This window comes from Benincasa hispida, chromosome 6, assembly GCF_009727055.1.
Source record: "Benincasa hispida cultivar B227 chromosome 6, ASM972705v1, whole genome shotgun sequence".
NCBI lineage: Eukaryota > Viridiplantae > Streptophyta > Magnoliopsida > Cucurbitales > Cucurbitaceae > Benincasa > Benincasa hispida.
The window spans coordinates 44,989,043-45,012,554 of record NC_052354.1 but is presented as its reverse complement, the minus strand read 5'-3'; the positions used below and the strand labels follow the sequence as shown (position 1 = coordinate 45,012,554).

The 23,512-nt window shown below is 31.3% G+C and overlaps 2 protein-coding genes across 2 annotated transcripts; both read left to right on the top strand.

Annotated features, from left to right (window-relative positions):
* Positions 1-7,662: 7,662 nt before the first annotated feature.
* LOC120080228 (pentatricopeptide repeat-containing protein At3g62470, mitochondrial-like) lies at positions 7,663-9,975 on the top strand. The gene has a single exon (XM_039034808.1). It carries the CDS (start codon positions 7,865-7,867, stop codon positions 9,743-9,745), a length of 1,881 nt encoding a protein of 626 aa, XP_038890736.1. The 5' UTR covers positions 7,663-7,864; the 3' UTR covers positions 9,746-9,975.
* A 3,636-nt stretch (positions 9,976-13,611) lies between these two features.
* Positions 13,612-18,893, top strand: LOC120079256 (histidine kinase CKI1). Its single transcript, XM_039033415.1, has 5 exons — positions 13,612-15,366; positions 15,461-15,928; positions 16,011-16,591; positions 16,743-18,059; positions 18,307-18,893. Exons 1-5 carry the CDS (start codon positions 14,598-14,600, stop codon positions 18,514-18,516), a joined length of 3,345 nt encoding a protein of 1,114 aa, XP_038889343.1. The 5' UTR covers positions 13,612-14,597; the 3' UTR covers positions 18,517-18,893.
* Positions 18,894-23,512: the final 4,619 nt, after the last annotated feature.

Below are 23,512 nucleotides of genomic sequence, written 5' to 3'. Positions count from 1 at the left end.
TATAAAACTAATGAAAGAGACCATGGGATTTATTGACACACGTCCTGCTCCAACTTACTATAAACACTTTCTAGTCATTCACTTGGTATTGACCTTATACAACACCACCCGTAGGAGGTCACCAGCCAAAGGTGCCTTAGGCCGAGTATAGATCTCACAATGTGAAACGTGGAAGGAAAATGAATATCATATTACCCCATTTTCCTTCCCATTGAGTGTTTTCACCTAGGGTTAAAATTAACTTAGAAAAATATGGCTTTACTTATTTTTACTAAGTGATTTGTTTAAATTATTCAAAAGTAACACTTACTTTGGATAGTTAAACACTTTGATTAATGTTTCCATTAAACCAATTTAATAAACTTAATCAACAATTTCATGCTTTGTAGCAAATCTATTTAATTCAAATTTTTCAAGTTCAGTTCCAGGGTAGGTAATCCGTTTCCGTCAACCTAAAATTACCCAGGCTAGACAAAAACTAACCTTAGACAAAAGGTCCTAAAGATATGGTTTTACTACAATTTAATTTCTTTTAATTTAAAATTCAAATTTAATTCCTATTAAATCGATTAAATATTAAACTAATTTTTAATCTCCTTAGCAAATTTTGTGATCTTAGGTTTATGTGAATCATATTTTAAAATCTATATTTTTAAAAATGATTTGACTAAGTTTGCCGTTGCCAATTTCTGAATTATTTGATTTTATTTTTAAATTTCATTATATATAACCAATATAAAATTAAATGAAATAAAATTAAAATCATAAATCATTGAATGACATACTTTAACCAAAAATTATACATATTTATAAATTATCTAAAGTAGTGTCAAGCTTCATGCAATTCCCATTTCATTACCTTTAACATACATAACATTTCTATATAGTAAAGTGATGAAATTAATTAATAAACATACATACATCCTTATATTCCAAACTATATATATTATAACCCTTATAATATAAATGGTGTAATGGCTATGTTATTAATGCATGGCAAGTATATATTATAACCACTTATATATATGATGCATGCAGCATGTTATTAAAATTAAATCATGAAACTATATATTATAACCTTATAATATAAATTGGTGCATTGAATAATGCATTACCTATGGTGGAATTTTTACTATATAAATACATTTATAATTATATAAATAAAATTACATTCATACATCAAAATGCATAGTTTAAACACAATTTATGGATCGAACGATTGAATCCTGAACATTAATTAAATTAATATAATATTTTTATTAATTTAATTAAATAAAAATGTAACTATTACAAAAAATTAAATTAGTTCAAACCGATTTCAAAACAAGTGAACCGGCCTGAACCACATTGAATTGGACTGCCCAAAATCCCAAAACCGCACGTGAACCACTCGAACCAAAGCAAACGGGACACAACCAGCTTGAGCCATTAACTGAAACTTGCACACGAACTGATTTATTTTTCCGTTCTTTGGAGCGTTGCAACGCTATGGAAAGTGATCCGTTATGCCTCATCGTAGCATTGCAAACGTCAGGGGCACTCGTCAATGCTTATTGTATAGTCGCTCACTGTACAATTGACAAATCCACGATTTTGCTCTGCATTTGGACCTTGAATCCATCAGAATGTCGTCGAAAAACCCGAACGACAACAAGCTAAGAAAATTAACATACTCGATTGCCAAACCAAAATAATGCTTCAAAACACCAAAACCCTTACAAACCAAATTTAAAGAAAAGCAATAGATCTACAAAAAATATCCTGAAAACATTCCATTAAATCGCAAACCATTCATTCATCCAATTCATCGACATGAATAAAATTATAGAATGTAAAACCCATCCATTAACTATAAATTCAATTCTAGAAAATTTAAAATTGAGACTAAGAATCACCGCTCTGATATCAAATTGAAGGAAACCCGGAGGTCCACTACGGAAGTGGGATCGTTCCCAATTCAAAATTTTTCACAAAATAAAATTTAAAGAACAATAAAATTAATGCATATACACAGAAAATTACAGCATGCTGGTAGAATAAGAGGAAGGAGAAGAAGTGTTATGAAAATAAAACTTACGCCTTGAAGAATAGAAAATAGACTTACCCATTGAAAGAATAACTTCTTCCGAAATCTCCTCCTCAATCGGTCACAAAAACAATTCAAAAAAATCTCAAGAACGTAGAATAAGATCCGGTACGGGAATAAAATTGCGCCACATACTCTCTTGGCTCGAGAGGGGTTTGCGTCATAGTTAGGACTAGACTTTTATTCATTGAGGGATTAGTGGCTAACTTAAGAAGATTAGATGTAACTACAGGGGCAAAATGGTAATTTTTGGTCCAACTGTATCAAAGACCGCCTTCATAGACAGAAGTTCAAACTCACTCAGGAATTTAGGTTCAAGGTCACTTATAGGTCATCTTCGTGAATGTTAAGTCTATTCTATCAACGGTATCTATATAGTGAGACTATTCATTTTTGGTCCGGTCTTTTTACAAACTCTTTGAAATAGAACCCCCCCGCTCATACTCTCCACATGAATGATCAGATCAGATCATTTGTTAGCACCTTTTACAACAATTGTAACAACTACAAAGCGGGTTGCTATTCGGTAGTATCAATAGGATAAGGTTTTTATGGTGGAATGCCCTAAATCCTCATAAGGTCCTATAGTTTGTAATGTATTGAACAAACTTCATTTTTTTATTTAATAAAATATATGATATTTTTTCAAACTCATTGGTCTATTAATAAATATATGATATTTTATTCATTTTTTAGTGGCATTAACCACAAACCAAAAACTTAACATCCAAGTTATTTTTGTAACTTAAAGATGTATGTCTACATAGGGTGGACATATTTAAGTGATAACCTAAATGGTTGTAGTAAATGGATAAGTGGGTACTTATCCTTGTAACACTACGAGTATGACCTGTTTTGTAGGTGTTACAATTTGTTGTCCAATTTGCAATAATGATCTATCCTGTTAATTCATGTATAGACAATGTGAGCAGATATTCTATACAAAAGGAGCTTTAATAATTAAAACAAAAGAACGAGAGACATACCTTTTTGAAGAACTCTTCTTCTTACCTTTCTCTCGGCTCTCATGGATTCTTGGATCAGCACCTTCACCTATCGCTTAGAACGCCAAGCCAATCGTCTACCCAAATCTCTCGCGTCGCTTAGCACACAAAACAGTCTTCTCCACAGATAAGCAGCTCTCAGGACACCACCCCACTTAGTGACCTTGGTATTCCTCAAAGTGAAGAATCCATGAGGTGTGCTCTGTTGGATTTTGTAAGAAAGGGGAGGAGGAAAATAACGATTGCACTATTCTGACCCAAGGCAAGTGGAGAGAAGGATAGTGTTCTATCGTATAGGCTTGTGCTTGATCATTTAGTAAAGGTATATGTTGTTTAGTAATGTGGCTTGATCGTTTACACGATCGTTTAGTGAATCTCACTCAGGCACGCGATTATTAGTAAAACAACACGGTCATTTAGTCAACAGCGCATTGTACAACGATTGTTTAGACAAAACACTTGAAGTTGTGTGTAGTCTTCTCATGAGCTAAACGATTAGGCAGTGTACTCTAATGAAGCGATGCAACGATTCTTCTTCAAAATGAAAATATTTTTTCATTTTATCCTTCAATTATGAAAAACTAATGAAAACCTTCCCACTTTCACACACGGTTAAGGAGAAGAAACCACCAACAATTATCTCATTAATAATTTAATTATAAATAAATATAATAACTTAACTTATTCATATATATTTGTACTTTTTATTAAAGTTGCTGACAATATGTCGTAAGCAGAAACGATTGTGACATTTTGGTCCTATCCAACCATTTATTAGATTGTTCATTGCTACGATTATGTCAGCAAATCGATCTGAAATTAACACACTTTTTCGTGTGTTACAATTTCTCTCAAGTGTTTCAGAAACCATCCCCATGAGTCTGCAAACTCTTCATCTGCAACGGTAAATGCAAGTGGAAGAAGATACGCATTTGGATCAACTGATGTAGCAATCAACAATTTTTCCTCGATATTTGCCATACAAGTGGGTACCATCTATCTGAATTATCGGCCGACATTTATTAAAAGCTTCTATACAAGGACCAAATGCCCAAAATACAGAAGTTAAGATAACATAACCTGCAATAAGCGTTTCTTTCACTCTCCCCTCTAGACGTGTTCTGGGATTGGTCTGCTTAACCATATATAACCACCTGGGTAACAATTTGTAAGACTCATCCCAATCACCGAACACTTTAGCTAATGCTTTTCTTTTCCCCTCCCATACCCTATGTAAGGAACATGATATCCAAACTTTGATTTGATGTCCAGTTGTGCCACACTGATAGATGGTTTTCTTTTTAACAGAACTCAGTGCAATAATTGATGAATCCAATTGCACATGACTTTGACTCAATTCTGAATAAAAACATGTATGTTGCTCATCATACTTAGTGATCTTGAACAAGCCATGCGATTTTTTTTTTATGTTACGAAGTCTCCATTTGCAACCTTCTCCCACTTCTTACCTCGAATTGTCCCAAATCGTCGGTGTCGATTCCACAAACCTCATATGGTGCGTGACATTTAATAGCAAAACATTTGACTGCGTGTTGTAGCATTTCTTTGTCTTGACAAATCATCCCTTTATACAACTGAGTATTGTCAATGTCCACAGGGGTTACAATTGGGTCATGTTCTCGAATGCTATCTAGTACGTTCATATCCAAATCGTTGAAGTATCTGAAGGTAACTCATGTTCACGACCATCGAAATCCAACTCTTCAAATTCATTGTCTGTTTCTGTTATGAAATCTCTATACTGATTGTTAGCCACCATATCTTCATTATCACATGGCGATGCAACTAACTCCGGATCAGGATCAATACATTGAGTTGGATCTTCAAACTGAGTGAATGATGCATTCAAATTTATATTCAACCCTATCCTATTTACATTTACATACAAATGCACTAAATTCAGGAGTGGCATCGCGATTGAAAACATTAAGTTCATAGCTTGTGCATTCGAAATAGAGAATGACATAAACCTTATCCTGATGATTCTAGGTTATGATGTATATATATTATTTCTAACTGATTTGTTCTCATATTTACACTAAGTGACATCCCAACCATTTCAATGAATTGTTCAAATACAATTCCACGGTTCACATTTATGTTAAAACCCCCACTTGGTTGTTGGTTTGGTTATAGTCAACTCCATCAATACCATCAATTATATTACCATTTATAAACAACATAAATCTCAAACATTTGTCTGCCATTTTCTAAAAAAAAAGGGACAAACAATATATTACTTATTGTTCTACTAATTATCAAATTTAAACAAAAACAAATCACAGTAAAAATCACAATAAGAAATATATATAAGAAATATAAGAAATATATTTAAAAAATCACAATAAAAATCACAATAAGGTAAACTTTTTAAAACTATTTTTTAAACATAACAATAAATTAAACTTTTTATAACTATTTTTAAACATAACAATAAATTAAACTTTTTATAACTATTTTTAAACATAACAATAAATTAAACCTTTTATAACTATTTTTAAACATAACAATAAATTAGACTTTTTAAAACTATTTTTAAACATAACAATAAATTAAACTTTTTATAACTATTTTTAAACATAACAATAAATTAATTTTTTTAAAACTATTTTAAACATAATAATAAATTAAACTTTTTATAACTATTTTTAGACAACAATAAATTAAACTTTTTAAAACTATAGTCAAATTATTTTTTCAAAGTTAATACTAAAAAAACGCATAACAATAAATTAAATTTTTTAAAACTATTTTTAAACATAACAATAAATTAAACTTTTTATAACTATTTTTAAACATAATAATACTTTTGTATTAAACTAAAAATATTAAGGTTTATGAAAATAACTTTTTAAACATAACAATAAATTAAATATTTTAAAACTATTTTTTCAAAGTTAATACTACAAAATCAAACATCATAAGAAATATATTAAAAAAATCACAATAATTTTGTATTAAACTAAAAATACTAAAGTTTTTAAACTATAAACATCAACTTTTTATACATAACAATAAACTAAACATTTTAACACTATAAACATTAAAGTTAATACTAAAGAAATCAAATATCATAAGAAATTTATTTAAAAAAATCACAATAATTTTGTATTAAACTATAAATACTAAAGTTTTTAAACTATAAATATCAACTTCTTAAACATAACAATAAACTAAATTTTTTAAACTATAAACATCAAAGTTAAATAAAAAAACAAACAATAAAGTAGTTTTTATTAAAAGAAAACAAAATACTAAACTTGTTAACTAAAAAACAATACTAAAATATAAAAAATCATCTAAAAAAAAGAATAAATAAATAAAATTACTTCTTGATCTTCAATTAAAAAATAATATTAAAAAAATTAACATTATCATGGTAGACATCAATATAAGGAATAAAAATGATATATTTAGCATAAACAAATATTAAAAACAAAAAACTACTAATAAATAAAAGTTAAAGTTCAACTCACAAATTTGACGGTAGTTCTTTTTTTCCTTTAAAGTGACAATGTTTACCATTTTTTCCTGTTATTTGTTATCTGGCAATAACTACAAAAAATATTTAAAAAAATATTAGAATCTATATAAAAAATAATAATATAAGAACAAAAATAAAATTATATATATATTTCTTAAAAAATAAAATTTAGTTAGAGTAATGAACCAATATAGTTTGTGATCAAGGGAGAAGTGTGGGAACAATTTGTATCAAACGAAATAAAAGAAGAAATAGAAATGGAAAGTAGTGAGGTAAAAAATGGAGGAGAGGGATTTAGTTTCTGATGCGAGGAGGAAGAAGGTAGAGGATTTCGAAAATGTGAGGATGACAAAGGCAAAGACGAAAATGTGATCTAAGAATGTGAGGGGAGCTGTTTAAAAACACATAGGTCGAGTGTTGAACACTCGACCCACGGGTTGGAAAATTAAAAGCAGTGGATGGGGAGGCACGATGCACGACAGACATTTAAAGCTGCCCAGATTCTTAGTCAACAGCACAGGGCTGGCAACAGCAGGTTGGCAGCGGCAGATGGGACGAGACATAAGCTTGTCGAGGGTTGAACTTTTGACTTATGTAGGTCGAATGTTCAACACTCGGACAAGTCTCCAAGCAGGGCGATCTACATCGTCGAGTTCTCAACCCTCGACATCCACCTTCGTCAAATTCTCAACCCTCAACATCTACCTTTGTCGAATTCTCAACCCTCGACAAACGTCCCACAAATCTCTTAATTAGTTTTAAAACAATCATATTTTCTTAAATAGTTTTCAAATCTACAATATTCAAATAAAATAAAAATAAAAGATCATATTGAATACATCTATTTCTATTTTTTATATTTAAAAAAATAATATATATAAATATATAAAGATTCGAGGAGGCATGTATCCCTTAGTCCTTTAAGTTGGCATTAACTTAGATCACCAAAATTGTCAAAGTACACCCACCAATCGCTTAGCCAAGTTGCAACCTTTGTGTTTTCGGGGGTGTGCGACATAATATATTGAATACATCTAGTCTCTATTTTTATATTTAATAAAAAACAATATATTATATTTAATAAAGCGAACCCCGCCAAGAAGATGACAGGACAGTGAAGCTGAAGCCCACCACCGCCGCCTCCGCCGCGATGGCCATCGCCAGTCGAATTTTCCACCGCCGTAACCTCCGCTGACTCTAAACTTTCCCACTTCACTCAATTTCACCACATTCCATCAACTTCTCCTTCATCAAATTCATGGCACTCTGATGTCTCTCGCTCTAACCCTCGGTAGAGCTTCAAATTTCTCCCCTTTCGCAGCAACCATTTACAATGCCGGATTCCGGATTCAACGAACGTTGGGACGAGAAGGACAAAGATTCAGATGGCAAATGCACGTTCCTGGTTGTAGCTCTCTGCCCTTGTCTCGTATGTTTGATTCTCGTTCTCATCGTAGTTTTCATTCTTCTTATTGTCAAATTCCATTTGTTTTGCCACACGCCTCTTCATGCTCTGTTCCTCAAGAAAAAGTGTTGACTCCAACTTCAAGAACGATTAATTTTAGAAATTCTACCTTCCCTAGTCTTGATTTATTAGCTAGAGGCTTTTGCGATCTGAATAACGAGGGTTCGGATTCTGATTATGATTCTGAAATTGAATGTGGGAAGAGTGAGGATGATTACCGTGAGTGTAATTCGAGGGTGGATTCAACCGAAGTTGATCGCGTATGCAAGGTGATTGACGAATTGTTTGCGTTAGATAGGAACATGGAGGCAGTTCTTGATGAGTGTGGTATAAAATTGTCTCACGATCTGGTTTTGGAGATCTTGGCGAGGTACAAACAAGCTCGAAAACCGGCATTTCGATTCTTCTGTTGGGCTGCTCAGAAGCCAGGATTTGCCCACGACTCCAAAACTTACAATATGATGATGACAATTTTGGGGAAGACAAGACAGTTTGAAACCATGGTTTCATTACTTGAAGAAATGGCTGAAAAAGAGCTTTTGACAATGGAAACTTTCACCATTTGTTTCAAAGCATTTGCAGCTGCAAAAGAAAGGAAGAAAGCTATTGGGATCTTTGAGATGATGAAGAAGTACAAGTATAAAGTGGGTGTAGAAACTATAAACTGTTTGCTTGATAGTTTAGGGAGGGCAAAACTTGGTAAAGAAGCTCTAGCAGTTTTTGAGAAGTTACGTGGTAGGTTTACGCCGAATTTACAAACGTACACGGTTTTGTTGAACGGTTGGTGTCGGGTGAGGAATCTAATGGAAGCTGGGAAGATATGGAATCAGATGATTGATGAAGGTTTTAAGCCTGATATTGTTGCTCACAATACCATGCTTGAAGGCTTATTGAGGTGTAAGAAGAGGTCAGATGCTATCAAGTTGTTTGAGGTTATGAAAGCCAAGGGCCCATCCCCTGATGTCAAAAGCTACACGATTTTGGTTCGGGATTTCTGTAAACAAACCAAGATGAAAGAAGCGGTTGAGTATTTTGAAGAAATGCAGGGAGTGGGATGTCGGCCTGATGCTGGGATCTACACATGTTTGATCACAGGGTTTGGGAATCAGAAAAGGTTGGACATGGTTTATGGGCTGCTGAAAGAGATGAAAACCAACGGTTGCCCCCCTGATGGGAAGACCTACAATGCTCTAATCAAATTGATGACGAATAAGCGAATGCCCGATGATGCTGTTCGGATATACAAGAAGATGATTGAGAATGGCATTGAACCAACAATCCACACCTACAACATGATGATGAAGTCCTACTTCCAGACAAGGAATTACGAAATGGGGGTTGCTGTTTGGGATGAGATGAAGCAAAAGGGCTGTTGCCCCGACGATAACTCTTATACCGTGTTTATTGGCGGGCTCATAAGTCATGGACGTTGCAGCGAAGCGGGAAAGTATCTAGAGGAGATGATTGAAAAAGGAATGAAAGCTCCTCAGCTTGATTACAATAAATTTGCTGCTGATTTCTCTAGAGCTGGGAGACCTGATATTCTTGAAGAATTGGCTCAAAAGATGAAGTTTTCTGGTAAGTTTGAAGCCTCCAATGTGATTGCAAGGTGGGCTGAGATGATGAGAAAGAGGGTGAAGAGAAGAAATCCTACAAACATTATCAATGGTGACCATAGCACTTAAGTCTTATCTAATTAACACCATTTTCAGTCTATCCATTGGGGACTATACTATTTACTGTATTTTTAACACCAGATTGTATATTTATAAGAATTTTAGCTTGATTTCTTTCACATTAGTTTGATATTGGCCCTGTTTTGCTTCTAAATTTGCTTAGATAGAGATGTTCGGATGCAGCAGGTTCTGTGGATTGATAAATTAAATCCTTAGAAAGTTCTCTTCTCTAAAAAAAACTCTCATCTCTTCTTGTCCTCTCATCAATTACTTTTTATTTGATACAAAAATATTTGTGAAGTTGATTATGAGTTTAGTTCTTGAATCTTTAAAACTCTATCAATTAAATGTTTATGCCCTAAAAGGTTTCTAAAGTCTGTCTATTAAGGATGAAAGTGATTGATTTCAAGTGTGTGAACATATCTATAAGACCAAAAAAGAAAGAAAAAAAAAAAAGACTTGTTAAAATACTTCTTAAAGTATAAATACTCAGTTTACAAATTTATTAGGAACTTATTCAAATGAAATTTAGCTTTTAATCCTTTATATAAGTTATTGAAAATAAATAGTATTATCCAAACTTACAAAAAAATCCAAATGAAGTATATAAAATCATAGGTTCACTCAAAATCAATATGTAAATTCTCTCTAACGATTAATAACATTTGCCTCTTTTTTTTTTTAATCCAAACAAGGAAGGAAAAATTCTAACCATAGATCTTTTCGAGTGAAGGTCACTCAAGTGAACTATGTTTAATTTGACATATATATTATCTAATTAATACATTAATATGATTATTACAAAAATTCTATGAAATTCATTGTTATAAAGATTAAACTTAAGTTATTTAACAATAATCTGAACTATAATTCCCAATTAAAATAGATTAAACCGGTAAAAATTAAAATGTAGATTTTCTCTTTAATGGTTTAGGAATAATTAGCCGTATATACATAAATATTTAAATCTATATTTTTCTCTTTCCTTCTTGGCTTAATTCCATATATAAATACACATTATAAGAAGATCATAAACAACTTTTAAACTCTAGAAAAGAAGAGAGAAACATGAACAAAAAGTTGAATTTTGGAAGAGAAAAAGAAGAAACCAAACGCTCACAAAAGAGAATTTTTAAAGGTCTCTCTCTATCCCTCTCTTATAAATATTATTGTCTTTATATTTTAAGAAAGAAACAAAAACAATTGTGTTGTTCTTTTTGTGTTAAATAGGTTCATGAATTTGTAAGAAGTGTCTAAAAATTCTAAACTTTTAATTTTATGTCTCGACATCTTTTAAAATTTATGAACTTATTAGACAACTTTTCATTATACACAAAATTTAATATCCTCCACAACTTTGATTCGTTAATATTTTTTAGAAAATATTGAATAGTCAAAAGACTTAGTTATTAGATATAAAAATAAAATCTCTGACCTCAAAGTCGATGGTGTGTCTTTTCTCTATGTTTTAAAATCCGTAATTTTGATTGATATATATTTAGTTTATTCTTTTAAATTGAAAAGGAAACCATTAAACCGAAAATCATTTTCTTAATGGAATAGATCTTTTACTTAAGGAAAGCTTAATTGTAATAGAATGTACATTATTTACGCATTTATTTTGGTAGAGACTAAAATTTGTCTGAGATTTTATTCTTTTAATATTTTTTTCCTCTTTTCAATATTTAAGATTACCTTCTTTTAAATAAGAATTTATTATTATAGTTTGAGTGAGACGATATAAAGTTTAGCCATGGAATATGTTTTTAGTTAAAAGATTTCTTATTTTATATTTTATATTTGATATTTACAATTAAAAAAATTATTTTAAATGATAAAACTATTGAAAATATTTTTAAATATAATAAAATATCATAATGATAGACAAATGATATTTTATTATATTTATAAATATTTTGGTTCATTTTACTATATTTGAAAAGAATCCAAGAGTAGAAACTTTCGTATAAGGAAACAATTTTTTTTAAAAATGAAAATATTTTCAATTGTGCCGATTTTCCATTACAATTAGTGGATAATTTCTTTTTTTGAAATACAATTACTGGATAAATTTGGAGCGAATGAATCATTTGATTTTTTTAATGATTTTTTCTCTGACGTGTTTTGTTTTGTTTTTATTATTTTTTATATTTAGCATTTAACTTTTGATTTTTTTTTTTAAGATTTATATGGTGAAATAATAACATAGTTGAAGGATAAATTTGAAACAAAACGTTTCACCTCTAACTTACCAAATTCAAAATAATATAAATAAATAAATAAATAATACCTAATTAAGCACCAAGCAATTGAAAAAATCAATTCTAAGGCAAATACTACATACTACTTGTAATGGCAAATTTTCATCCTAATATAGAGTCTATATATAATTTAAGAGTTATTTATTTATTTAAATCTTTAATATTAACGGGTGGTGTATATAAGTTTGAGCTTACATATCAATTATCATTTACTACACTATGCTCATTTTGATTGATATACTTTCAAAATGAATATGTAGATTATGTCATATTATGAATATTTTACCCCATATATATGAACATTTAAAATTTTCAACAACTATTTTGATCTTTGCTCCATTCCATATATAAATATCTATTCAAATTTGATTTTTTTAAATAAAAAATATATATTCAAAAGGAGAATTTGAAATTTTGGAAGAATGTAAGAGAAGAGTTAACAAAGCAACATCAATTAAAGAGATTTTTTTGAATTAGAAACCGAATTTGTTGAGAATGTGACTAAAGTTTCAACATTAGCTAGATTAGAGAATGATTATGAGTATATAAGTAACGATGATCATCTTTATTGAAATTAGATGTTCTAAGTGATTTCAAATACACTTACCTCTATTTTTCCTCACATTTTCAATAATAATCCTTAGGTATATATGTTATTACTTTCTTTCTTTTTTCTATTTGATTTCAGTTTTACACTTACATTTAATGAACTACCGTCTTTCGCCTTTATTGATCAATCATCCTTTCAAACTTAATTGTAGGAAAATTCTTATAAATAGAAAAATCCTAAAAATATTTACATTTTATAACAAAAAATTTCAAAATTGCTTTGTACTTTTGAAATTTTTTGCTATAAAATGTAAATATTTTTAAATATTTTTTTTATATTTAAAAGGCCCTCTTAAGTATCTTCTTTGAGTCATTTTCACACACAAGATATATCTTCTGATGACACTCTAAAAGAACGATAACAATTTTTCACTTAAAAAGAAGTTCAAGAAAATTTGTTTAACCCACAATTTTGTAGAATTGATTAAAAACAAAAGAGCTGAAAATAACAGTTGTATTGTTTTATTTTTATTTTTTTATGTATTACTTGCTCATATAATTACTATCACAATGTTCTGGAAAAGTTGTAATATAAATATGTCATGACAATTTTATATTATAGTTAAATATTTAAAATATATGTAATATATAAGATATTACCTTGACGAGGTAAATTGAAATTGGATCGTATACAAAGCACAACAAATCAGAAAAACAATGTAAAAGAATAATAATAATAATAATAATAATAATAAAAACATGAAAAGCAATTCGAGGAAAAATTATATATATATATATATATATTTTAGAACAATATATATATATTTTTCTAACCTTTAATAATCATTGTTAATTTAGATCCACATATAGAAACAACCTCAAATAAGAAAAATATGATGAAAGTAGAACAGCCAATTTCTAATTGGAGATCTCAAATAAAGGGAATAAATTTTAGAACACCTCCGATATATATATATATATATATATATTCTACATTTATGTTTTAAAAAACACGAAACTTGGGGGATTTGTCCAAATAATAATAGTAATAAATATAATCCCATACAATTTGTAGAATCTTAAAAAAAAATGGAGATTAATGAAAAAATAGTCTAGATTTGTGTTCAGGTAAATGGTAAGAGTTTTGGGGAAATCACAAGTAGAAGAAGAGAAGAAAGATGAAGCTGAGGTTGTTGATTATTTCAAGGCCAATTTCTTTCTCCATCTTACTGGTAATAACTCTAATGCAGTTTCTCTTCTCCAAAATAAAATGACTTGTAAGATATATATATATATATATTTTTTGTTGGACAAAATGAAATAACAGAATCAACCTTGTCCATTGGCAGGCAGTTCTTCTACTCATACTTCCAAGCTTGTTGATTCCATGTTGGTATGGTATGATCAAACATATTCATTCTCAGGATCTCCTTGTGAACAACTACAATGCTACCTCTCAAATGCCACTCGAGATCCAGAAAATATCGAACTCAATTCAACCAATATACGTGTCGACGACAAATTTCGCTAAACTTCTCACCTCATCTTTCAATGGAACTCTAATTTCATTCTTTGAACTCCAATCTAGGGTTAGCTACTATCTCGTCTTTCCAAGTCTTTCAAGTCTAATTATAAATCTTAAACGAGTCTATGTATTACCATTAAAAGAGCCCTTATTGGTCACTGCCTTAACTATTTGGGTCATGCTAAAGTTGGTAACTATGCCTTGAATCTCCACAGATAACTTTGAGGTTGAAGTAACATGCTATTGAGACAACATTATTTTAATTGGTACAATATGATGAATAGATGACAAAAACAAATAAATAACTAGGTAAATTGAAGTGACACATTAACATACCCTCTTTCGGAATAGTTACCTCAAATCTCTTTTTTTTATAAACTGTCACTATATTCCATCAGACTATTTACTTATTTATGCCATTTGTCTGTCACATACCAAATTAACCAAAGTTTAAGGATGTAACTATAACTAGTATGAAGATGGGATGAAGAGTAGTAACTAGCAACTTCACTACCTACAACTATTAATGTTTCTAATGTTTTTAAACTTTCAGATTGCTCCTATGTTATTTCAAGGATTCTCAATCATTCCATACCTGACTCAAATATCCTATATCGGGATGGATGGTCTCTTCTTCTCATACTACACTGACAAAAACCAAACTTTTGCAGTCTATGCTAACTCTACCTTCACTGGCAAATTCTATCCTCATCCACCAAGGGAATACAGTTGGCTGACCCAATTGGTAAACTCTACCACAGGAGAATTATATGGGAATATGACTGAGACCTTCCCATTGGTCACTAGCAACACGAGTTGGTTTCGAGACGCCTTAAATAGTAACCAGGGATGTGCATCTACAGGGACAAGATGGAGCTCAGATCATGAACGTTTGTTCCTCAACACGGTTAGAGTTAATGGAAGTAACAGAGTCGTTTCCTTTGGATTTTCGATCAAAACATTTATTGATCTCTTCTTCACGAGCATTGAACGTCAAGGAGGGAGATTGTACCTCGCAACAACTGAAGGAGAAATTCTTGTCATAGGCTCTCAAAACATTAGGATGGTCCTTGCCAATGGTTCAGCATCATTTCAGTTTTTTAATCCAAATGGCAGTGAAATTGCTCGAATCGGGAACATCTCGTGCCTGCCTAGGAAAAAAGATTTTGATCCAAAGGATTCTTTCTTTAATCTTCTGGGTACAAAATATAAGATATATTGCTCTCCAATTGAGATAATGGGTGTGCAGTTGGTAAGTCTGATTCATACTGTAACTATAACATATATCCTGAAAAGTTGAGATCATATGAATCAGTTCACAATGATAAGCAATGGTTCTTTATTTCTTTTCCCTGTGTTTTTATCATCTTGAGGTATTTAGATGACATATACTAAAATATGTTAATTTCATCATTTTATTGACTATGTTAGGTCCAAATGCATACACATTATTTTTAATCTCCGGCTTGTTCTTATTTCAGGTCTATTCATTAGTATTGCCTCAAAAAGAGTTGGCTAGCCTTGTCCAGAAGAGTAGCAGAATGGGACTAATTCTCCTTATATTAATAATGACTACCACAGTTATCTCCATTTCTGGTTTTGTGTTCATAGTCATTAGAGCAACAAAAAGAGAAATGCATTTATGTGCCAAACTCATTCAACAAATGGAAGCAACTCAACAGGCAGAGAGGAAAAGTATGAACAAGAGTGTTGCTTTTGCTAGAGCGAGCCATGACATTCACGCTTCTTTGGTAGGCATTATTGGTTTGGTTGAGATATGCCACAATGAAGTTGCCCCAGGTTCAGAGTTAGACATGAGGCTAAAACAGATAGATGGTTGTACAAAGGATCTTCTAGGTAATTAACATTCAAAACTTGAACGCTCTCATCTCTCTCATTAATTGTCAAACATATAAAATTTGGTTATAATCCATTTCAGGCATACTGAACTCTATTCTAGATACAAGCAAGATTGAAGCAGGGAAAATACAGCTCGAGGAAGAAGAGTTTCATTTGGGTCAACTTCTAGAAGATGTGGTAGATTTGTTTCATCCAGTGGGTGTGAAGAAAGGAATAGACATAGTGTTAGATCCTTATGATGGCTCAATTATCAAGTTTTCACAAGTAAAAGGTGATAGAGGAAAGCTTAAACAAGTTTTGTGCAATTTACTAAGCAATGCTGTTAAATTCACTTCTGAAGGGCAAGTTACTGTTCGAGCGTGGGTCAAGAATTTACCTGCTATGCAGAACAATATAATTTCTTCTAATCATAATGGTGAAATGTTGAAGCATTTATCATTCTTAATATGTAGCACACACACGTTTCAAGAACAACAAGCCCTGGATAATGGAATTAATTTGAAACCTGATTGTATGGAATTTACATTTGAGATAGATGACACAGGGAAAGGCATTCCTAAAGAGATGCGTAGATTGGTTTTTGAGAACTATGTCCAAGTCAAAGAAACAGCTTTGAGACAAGGAGGAGCTGGCTTGGGACTTGGCATTGTTCAGTCTCTGGTATGTAACTTTACTTTTAAAGTTCAACTGGTTTGTCTTTTTCTTTTTCCCTGACAAATCTTGCTAAATTTGCGACCAAAAGTTCATGTTGCAGCTTATCTCATTGTTTAGATAAAAGAAATTTCAAGTGCATTTGTTTGTATTATTGAAGGTACGCTTGATGGGAGGAGATATAGCAATTTTGGATAAAGAGACTGAAGAAAAGGGAACATGTTTTAGGTTCAATGTTCTTCTTACTGTCTTAGAGAGCAACGTCAACTCTGGTGACAACACATGTCAATCATCGCCTACCTCAAGACTGACTTTTTGGTCCCCTAGTACAAGTCTCCGTTCTCCTAGAGCAATCCGAACCACCAGTTCCAAAGCTGAAACATCTCGTGTCATTCTCTTAATTCAAAATGATCAACGAAGAATGATATGCAAGAAATTCCTGGAAAGTCTTGGCATAAAAGTATTGGCAATGAAAGAATGGGAGCAACTCCTTGTCACTCTACAAAAAACATTGGAGAAACAGAGTCAGTCTATGCATAACTTAAGAGGAAGGTCAGGTAATAGTTCACCAAGTGACTGCCTAAGCAAATCAACGTCCGGTGACTCCAGCAATGGGTTGAACATGCATGTTTCTATGGGTGCAATGAAAGACGAGAAAAATTACCTTCTTTCTGTATTCAAAAAGACTAATCTCAGAGGTGGAAATAGCTTCATCTTGATTGTAATTGATGCCAGTGCAGGACCATTCAAGGACATATGTGATATGGTAGCTAATTTTCGAAGGGGACTTCAAGGTGCCTATTGCAAGGTTGTTTGGCTACTGGAGAATCAAATGTCACGCATTATCAACGACAAGGGGCTAGAATCAAACATTTTCAAGTCGAATGATGTTTTTATATCTAGACCTTTTCATGGTTCTCGTTTATATGAAGTGATAAGACTGCTTCCAGAGTTTGGAGGCACATTAGAAACCGGAGAAAGTAGTAGATTATATTGGAGTGGGAGTGTTTCTAAAGATCCAAATTCATCACCGTACCAATATCATAGTAAGGCCAAGGAGGAGAATTCACCAATTCTTAGAGGCCAAATCAGAACGAGAGTACAAAAAGAAACAACATCAAGTAGTGGGACCTCCCCAAAGAATTTGTCCATGAATCAAATTCATTCTTGTTTAGGATCAAAGTCTAGAAGTTCACCCATTGTTGGGCAAAAAAGTCTACACCAAGAAATTAGAGAAGAGAAATATAGAAACTTGGGTGTTGAAAAACCTCTAAGTGGCAAAAAATTCTTGGTTGCTGAGGACAATTTAGTGTTGCAAAAACTAGCTAGATTGAACCTTGAAAGACTTGGTGCAGCTATTGAGACATGTGAAAATGGAAAAGAAGCTTTAGAGCTTGTTTGCAATGGCTTAGGCAATCAGTGGAAACATGGTGCTTCAAATACTCTCCCTTACGATTACATACTTATGGACTGTGAGGTAAGAAATTAACAACCTGCTATCTTTCTTCTCTTTTATTTCCAACAAGAATTACTATACCGAACACACATGTATGCAATTATTGTACCAAAACAAAAGGAAAAAAAAACATAAAACCTGTTAAAACTATAATGATAATGCATTTAACATCATCTCTGTTTCCTACTTTCACTTCAAAATATATGCAATTAATTAAGTTTTTACTTTCTTGCAATAATTTACGTTCATAAAAATTTGGATGTGGTAGATGCCAATAATGGATGGATATGAAGCAACAAGACAGATAAGGAAGGTAGAAAGATATTACAACACCCACATTCCAATCATTGCACTAACAGCCCATATAACAGAAGAAGAAGCAGGAAAGACAATTGAAGCTGGAATGGATGTGCATTTAGGCAAGCCACTCAGAAAAGAGAAACTACTAGAAGCCCTTACATGTATCCATAGCAAATAGTGTTTTACTTACTTTATGCAGATTAAAACAAAATTTCAGTGATTCATACGATACAATATATCTATTTAGCTACTGAATGCATTGTCTATACTGTTTCATGTGTTCGGATATGTTAGAGAGAAAATCTATGACTCTGTAATCTCAAGGCTTTGATACCCAAAACAGGCAAATCCTTCTTTCTGTTCGATATGATATCATCCAAACAAATTAGATATGTAATACGAAGGAAACCCAATGTGGCAGAAGAAATTCACAACACACAATTACAAACACAAAATTGAATGTCTATCAATATGAAGATATTACTTAAAACCCTTTTAAATCTGTTTATATCCTCCCTGATTTATACATTGTCTTTGATATTTTAGTTCTTTGGGGCATACCTTTTCTTTAGAGAGAAAGAAATAGTCGCTCCGTTTTCTATGGTAGTCGACCGGCGGAGGGAACCCGGCGGTGATCGATGGCGCGGCAGCGATCGTTGATGAGGAGAGGAAGATCGTGGGGAATTGGTAAAATGATATCAAAATTTTAAAATATAAAATAAAGGATTATTATCAATATGTTAAATTAGATGTATCATGCCATTATTAATGTCTATTCACCATGTGTAACTTTTGCATTATCCATGGATTGTCCATATGTCTTAAGATTATACATAATTAATATCTACGTAATTCACCTTCTACTTGTCAAATTGCATAGCATTTGATGGGTTTTGGGAGACACAAATTGGAGAAATTAGAGAATTTAGAGAAATTTATTATTTTATATTTGGATAATTTATATATTATGTTTTATCTATTTTAAAACTTTATTTATTTTATTATATATTATATTTTCTTCATATTCGTGTTTTTATTGTATGCCGCTATGCTCCTCAAATTCACAACAGATTATCAGCATGAGCTCCTATCGTTTTCCTCACTAAAGGTAGGTCCTAAATGTATGTCGATTTTTCCCTCTTCGTTGTAATTAATAAATTTAACATTATTTTGCATACTAATACAATATTTTATGATAGTGCTGTCATGACAAATCTCACAAAATTAGAATTTGTCGATCTTGATATTAATGACAGTAATTATTTGTCATAGGTACTAGATGCCAAAATCCACCTGGATACTATGAATCGGTGAGACTATTAAAGAAGGAAAAACGACATCTAGTCAGGACAAAACAAAAACTATAATTTTTCTTCGTCATCATCTCCACGAGGGATTGAAAATAGAGAGTCTTACAATAAAAGATCACCGTATCTTCTGAAAAAAATTGAAAGAGAGGTATAATCATACAAAAAAAATAGTTATTCCTCCTAAAGATCGTTATGAGTGGATGCACTTGAGGCTACAAGATTTCAAATCAGTAAGTGATTACAACTATGCATTATTTAAAATCGATTCAAAACTGTTGTTATGCGAAGAGAAAATTATTGATACTGATATGTTAGAGGAAACATTTTCTACATTTCATGTCTCAAATATACTCTTGTAGTAGCAATATCGAAAGAAAGGTTTTAAACAATATTTTGAATTAATTTCATGTCTTCTCGTGGTCGAACAAAATAACGAGTTACTAATGAAAAATCATGAATCTCAACCAACCGGGATGACACTATTCCCTGAAGTGAATGCTGTGAATTTTAATAATAATCTTGGTCGAGGTTGTAATCTAGTAGAGGAAGAAATAATTAGTATTTGCATGGTGGTCGTTCTAATCATTCAAATTTCAAAAGAATCACATAAAATGATAATCACAAAGGAAAAACTCCATAAGATAAAAGTTCAAAAAGTGTTGAAAATATGCTTCCAATACGGAATGGCTAGAAATTGGTCATGTACTTATCGTACGTCAAAACAATTAATTAATCTCTATCAAGTATCCTTGAAGAAAAAAGAGAAAAATGTAGAAGCAAATTTTGCATACTAGGATAATGACATATTTGACCCATCCCATATGATAAATTTGGATGTGACGGACTTCTTTGAATATCCTGAAAAGAAAATCAGCAGAATTGATGGAATATCAAATGTTTCCTTTGACTTTGAAAGTATCTAGACTTAATGTCATTTTTTTATTCATCTTCATATTTTTTTCTTCTTAGTAGATGCTAACCTTTGTATATTCCAAATATTATTTTTCTTATTGTAATTGTTTTCTTTTAGTGAAGAAACCTGGATGATTTTCATATGTTGGGTGACTAAAAAATGAGTAAAGAATATCTATATCTAGCAGATAATGCAACTACACATATAATACTTACAAGCAGAGAATATTTTTCTAAATTGACAATGCTAGAAACAAAAGTCAATACAATATCAAGTTCTGCAAACCTAATTGAAGGGTTTGGAAAAACAAATATTATTTTGCCTAGAGGAACAAAATTTACAATTGACAATGCGTTGTTCTCTAGTTAATCAAAGAGAAATCTACTTAGTTTTAAAGATATGCGTTGCAATGGTTATCATATTGAGACTGATAGAAAGAATAATTTGGAGTATCTTTATATCATATCTACTGTCTCATATGAAAAATATATACTGGAAGAGTTACCTGCTTTATCTTCTGGATTATATTATACTCGTAAACGAGTAATTGAGACATATGCAACCATGAACCTGAAGTTATGAATCTAGACATATTTACCATTTGACATGACATATTAAGTCATCCAGGGTCTATAATGATGATAAGAATTATTGAGAATTCAAATGGACATCCATTGAAGAGCCAAAAGATTCTTCAATCTAATGAATTATCATGTGATACTTGCTCTCAAGGAAAATTCATTATTAGACCATCACTAGTTAAAGTGGAGATTGAATCACTTACATTTTTAGAACGAATTCATGGTAATATATGTAAATCTATTAACCCACAAAGTGAACCATTTAGATATTTTATGGTATTAATAGACATATCTAGCAGATGGTCACACTTGTGCTTACTATTAAGTCGAAATTTTGCATTTGCAAGATTACTTGTTCAAATAATTAAGTTAAGAGCACAATTTTCTGATTATACAATTAAGATCATTCGTCTCGATAATTTTGGTGAATTTACATCCCAAGGTTTTGATGATTATTATATGTCAATTGGGATAAGTATTGAAACATTATGTAGCTCATGTTCATACACAAAATGGTTTAGCAAAATCATTTATAAAACGTTTGCAGACAATAGCTAGACAATTGCTTATGAGAGCTAAGCTTCCTACATCTGTATGAGGTCATGCTATTTTGCATGCATTAGGTCAGTAGCTTATCATAAATACTCGCAATTATAATTAGCTTATGGTCATAAGCCAAATTCATCTGAGAATTTTGGATGTGCAGTATATATTTCAATTGCCCCATCACAACGTACTAAGATGGGTCCTCAAAAGAGGTTAGGAATATATGTTGGATTAGATTCCTCATCAATTATTAAATATCTTGAACCCCTGACGGGTGATGTACTTATTCCAATATTGGGGAAGGAATTAAGAAGTTGGAAAAAGAAATCACATGGAATGCATCGTTTGGTTTCTTAGATCAATGTGAACTTGAAGTTCAAAAGATAATTCATTTGCAAAATATAGCAAATCAGTTACCATATGCATTTATAGATGCAAAGAAAGTAACTAAGTCATACTATATTTTGTAAATAAATGCATTTATAGATGCAAATAAAATGGTTGGTATATATGACTTAGTTACTTTTTTTTTTTTTTTATCTATAAATGCATCTGCTAACTGATTTGCTATATTTTGCAAATGAATTATCTTATAAACTTCAAATTCACATTGATCTATAGAGGATCTAAATGAGACACCAAGCGATGCATTCCATATGATTCCTTTTTCCAACTTCTTAATTCCTTTTCCTAATATTGGAATATTTGTTTTATTAAAATGACTATCAGCAAATCCTGCAATAAATACATCACCCGTCAGGGGTTTAAGATATTTAATAATTGATGGAGAATCAAATCTGACATATATTCCTAACCTCTTTTGAGGACCCATCTTAGTACGTTGTGATGGGGCAATTGAAACATATACTACACATAAAAAAATTCTCAGATGAATTTGGCTTATGACCATAAGCTAATTATAATGGCGAGTACTTATGATAAGCTACTGACCTAATACATGCAAAACAGCATGACCTCATACAGATGTAGGAAGCTTAGCTCTCATAAGCAATTGTTTAGCTATTGTCTGCAAACGTTTTATAAATGATTTTGCTAAACCATTTTGTGTATGAACATGAGCTACATAATGTTTCAATACTTATCTCAATTGACATACAATAACCATCAAAACCTTGGGATGTAAATTCACCAAAATTATCAAGACGAATGATCTTAATTGTATAATCAGGAAATTGTACTCTTAACTTAATTATTTGAGCAAGTAATCTTGCAAATGCAAGATTTTGACTTGATAATAAACACACAAGTGACCATCTATTAGATGCGCCTATTAATACTATAAAATATCTAAATGGTCCACTTGGTGGGTTAATAGGTTCACATATATCACCATGAATTCGTTCTAAAAATGTAGGTGATTCAGTCTCTACTTTAGTTGGTGATGGGTTAATAATTAATTTTCCTTGAGAGCAAGCAACATATGGAAATTCATTGGATTATACGAATTTTCTGGTTCTTCAACAAATGTTCATGTGAATTTTCAATAATTTTTCTCATCATTTTTTACTTATGATAACCTAACTGATTGTGCCAATCAGAAGATATATTTGGATTAATGAACTCTAGATTCATGGTTACATAATTTTCAATACCAGTAATTTGAATATAATATAATCCAGAAGAAAAGCAGACAATTTTTCTAATATACATTTTTCATGCATGACTGTTGATATAATATAGAGATACTCTACATTATTCTTAATATTAGTCTTTATTAATAATCATTAGAACATATATTCTTAAAACTCAGTAAATTTTTCTTTGACTTGTCAGAGATTAAAGCATTATCAATTGTAAATTTTG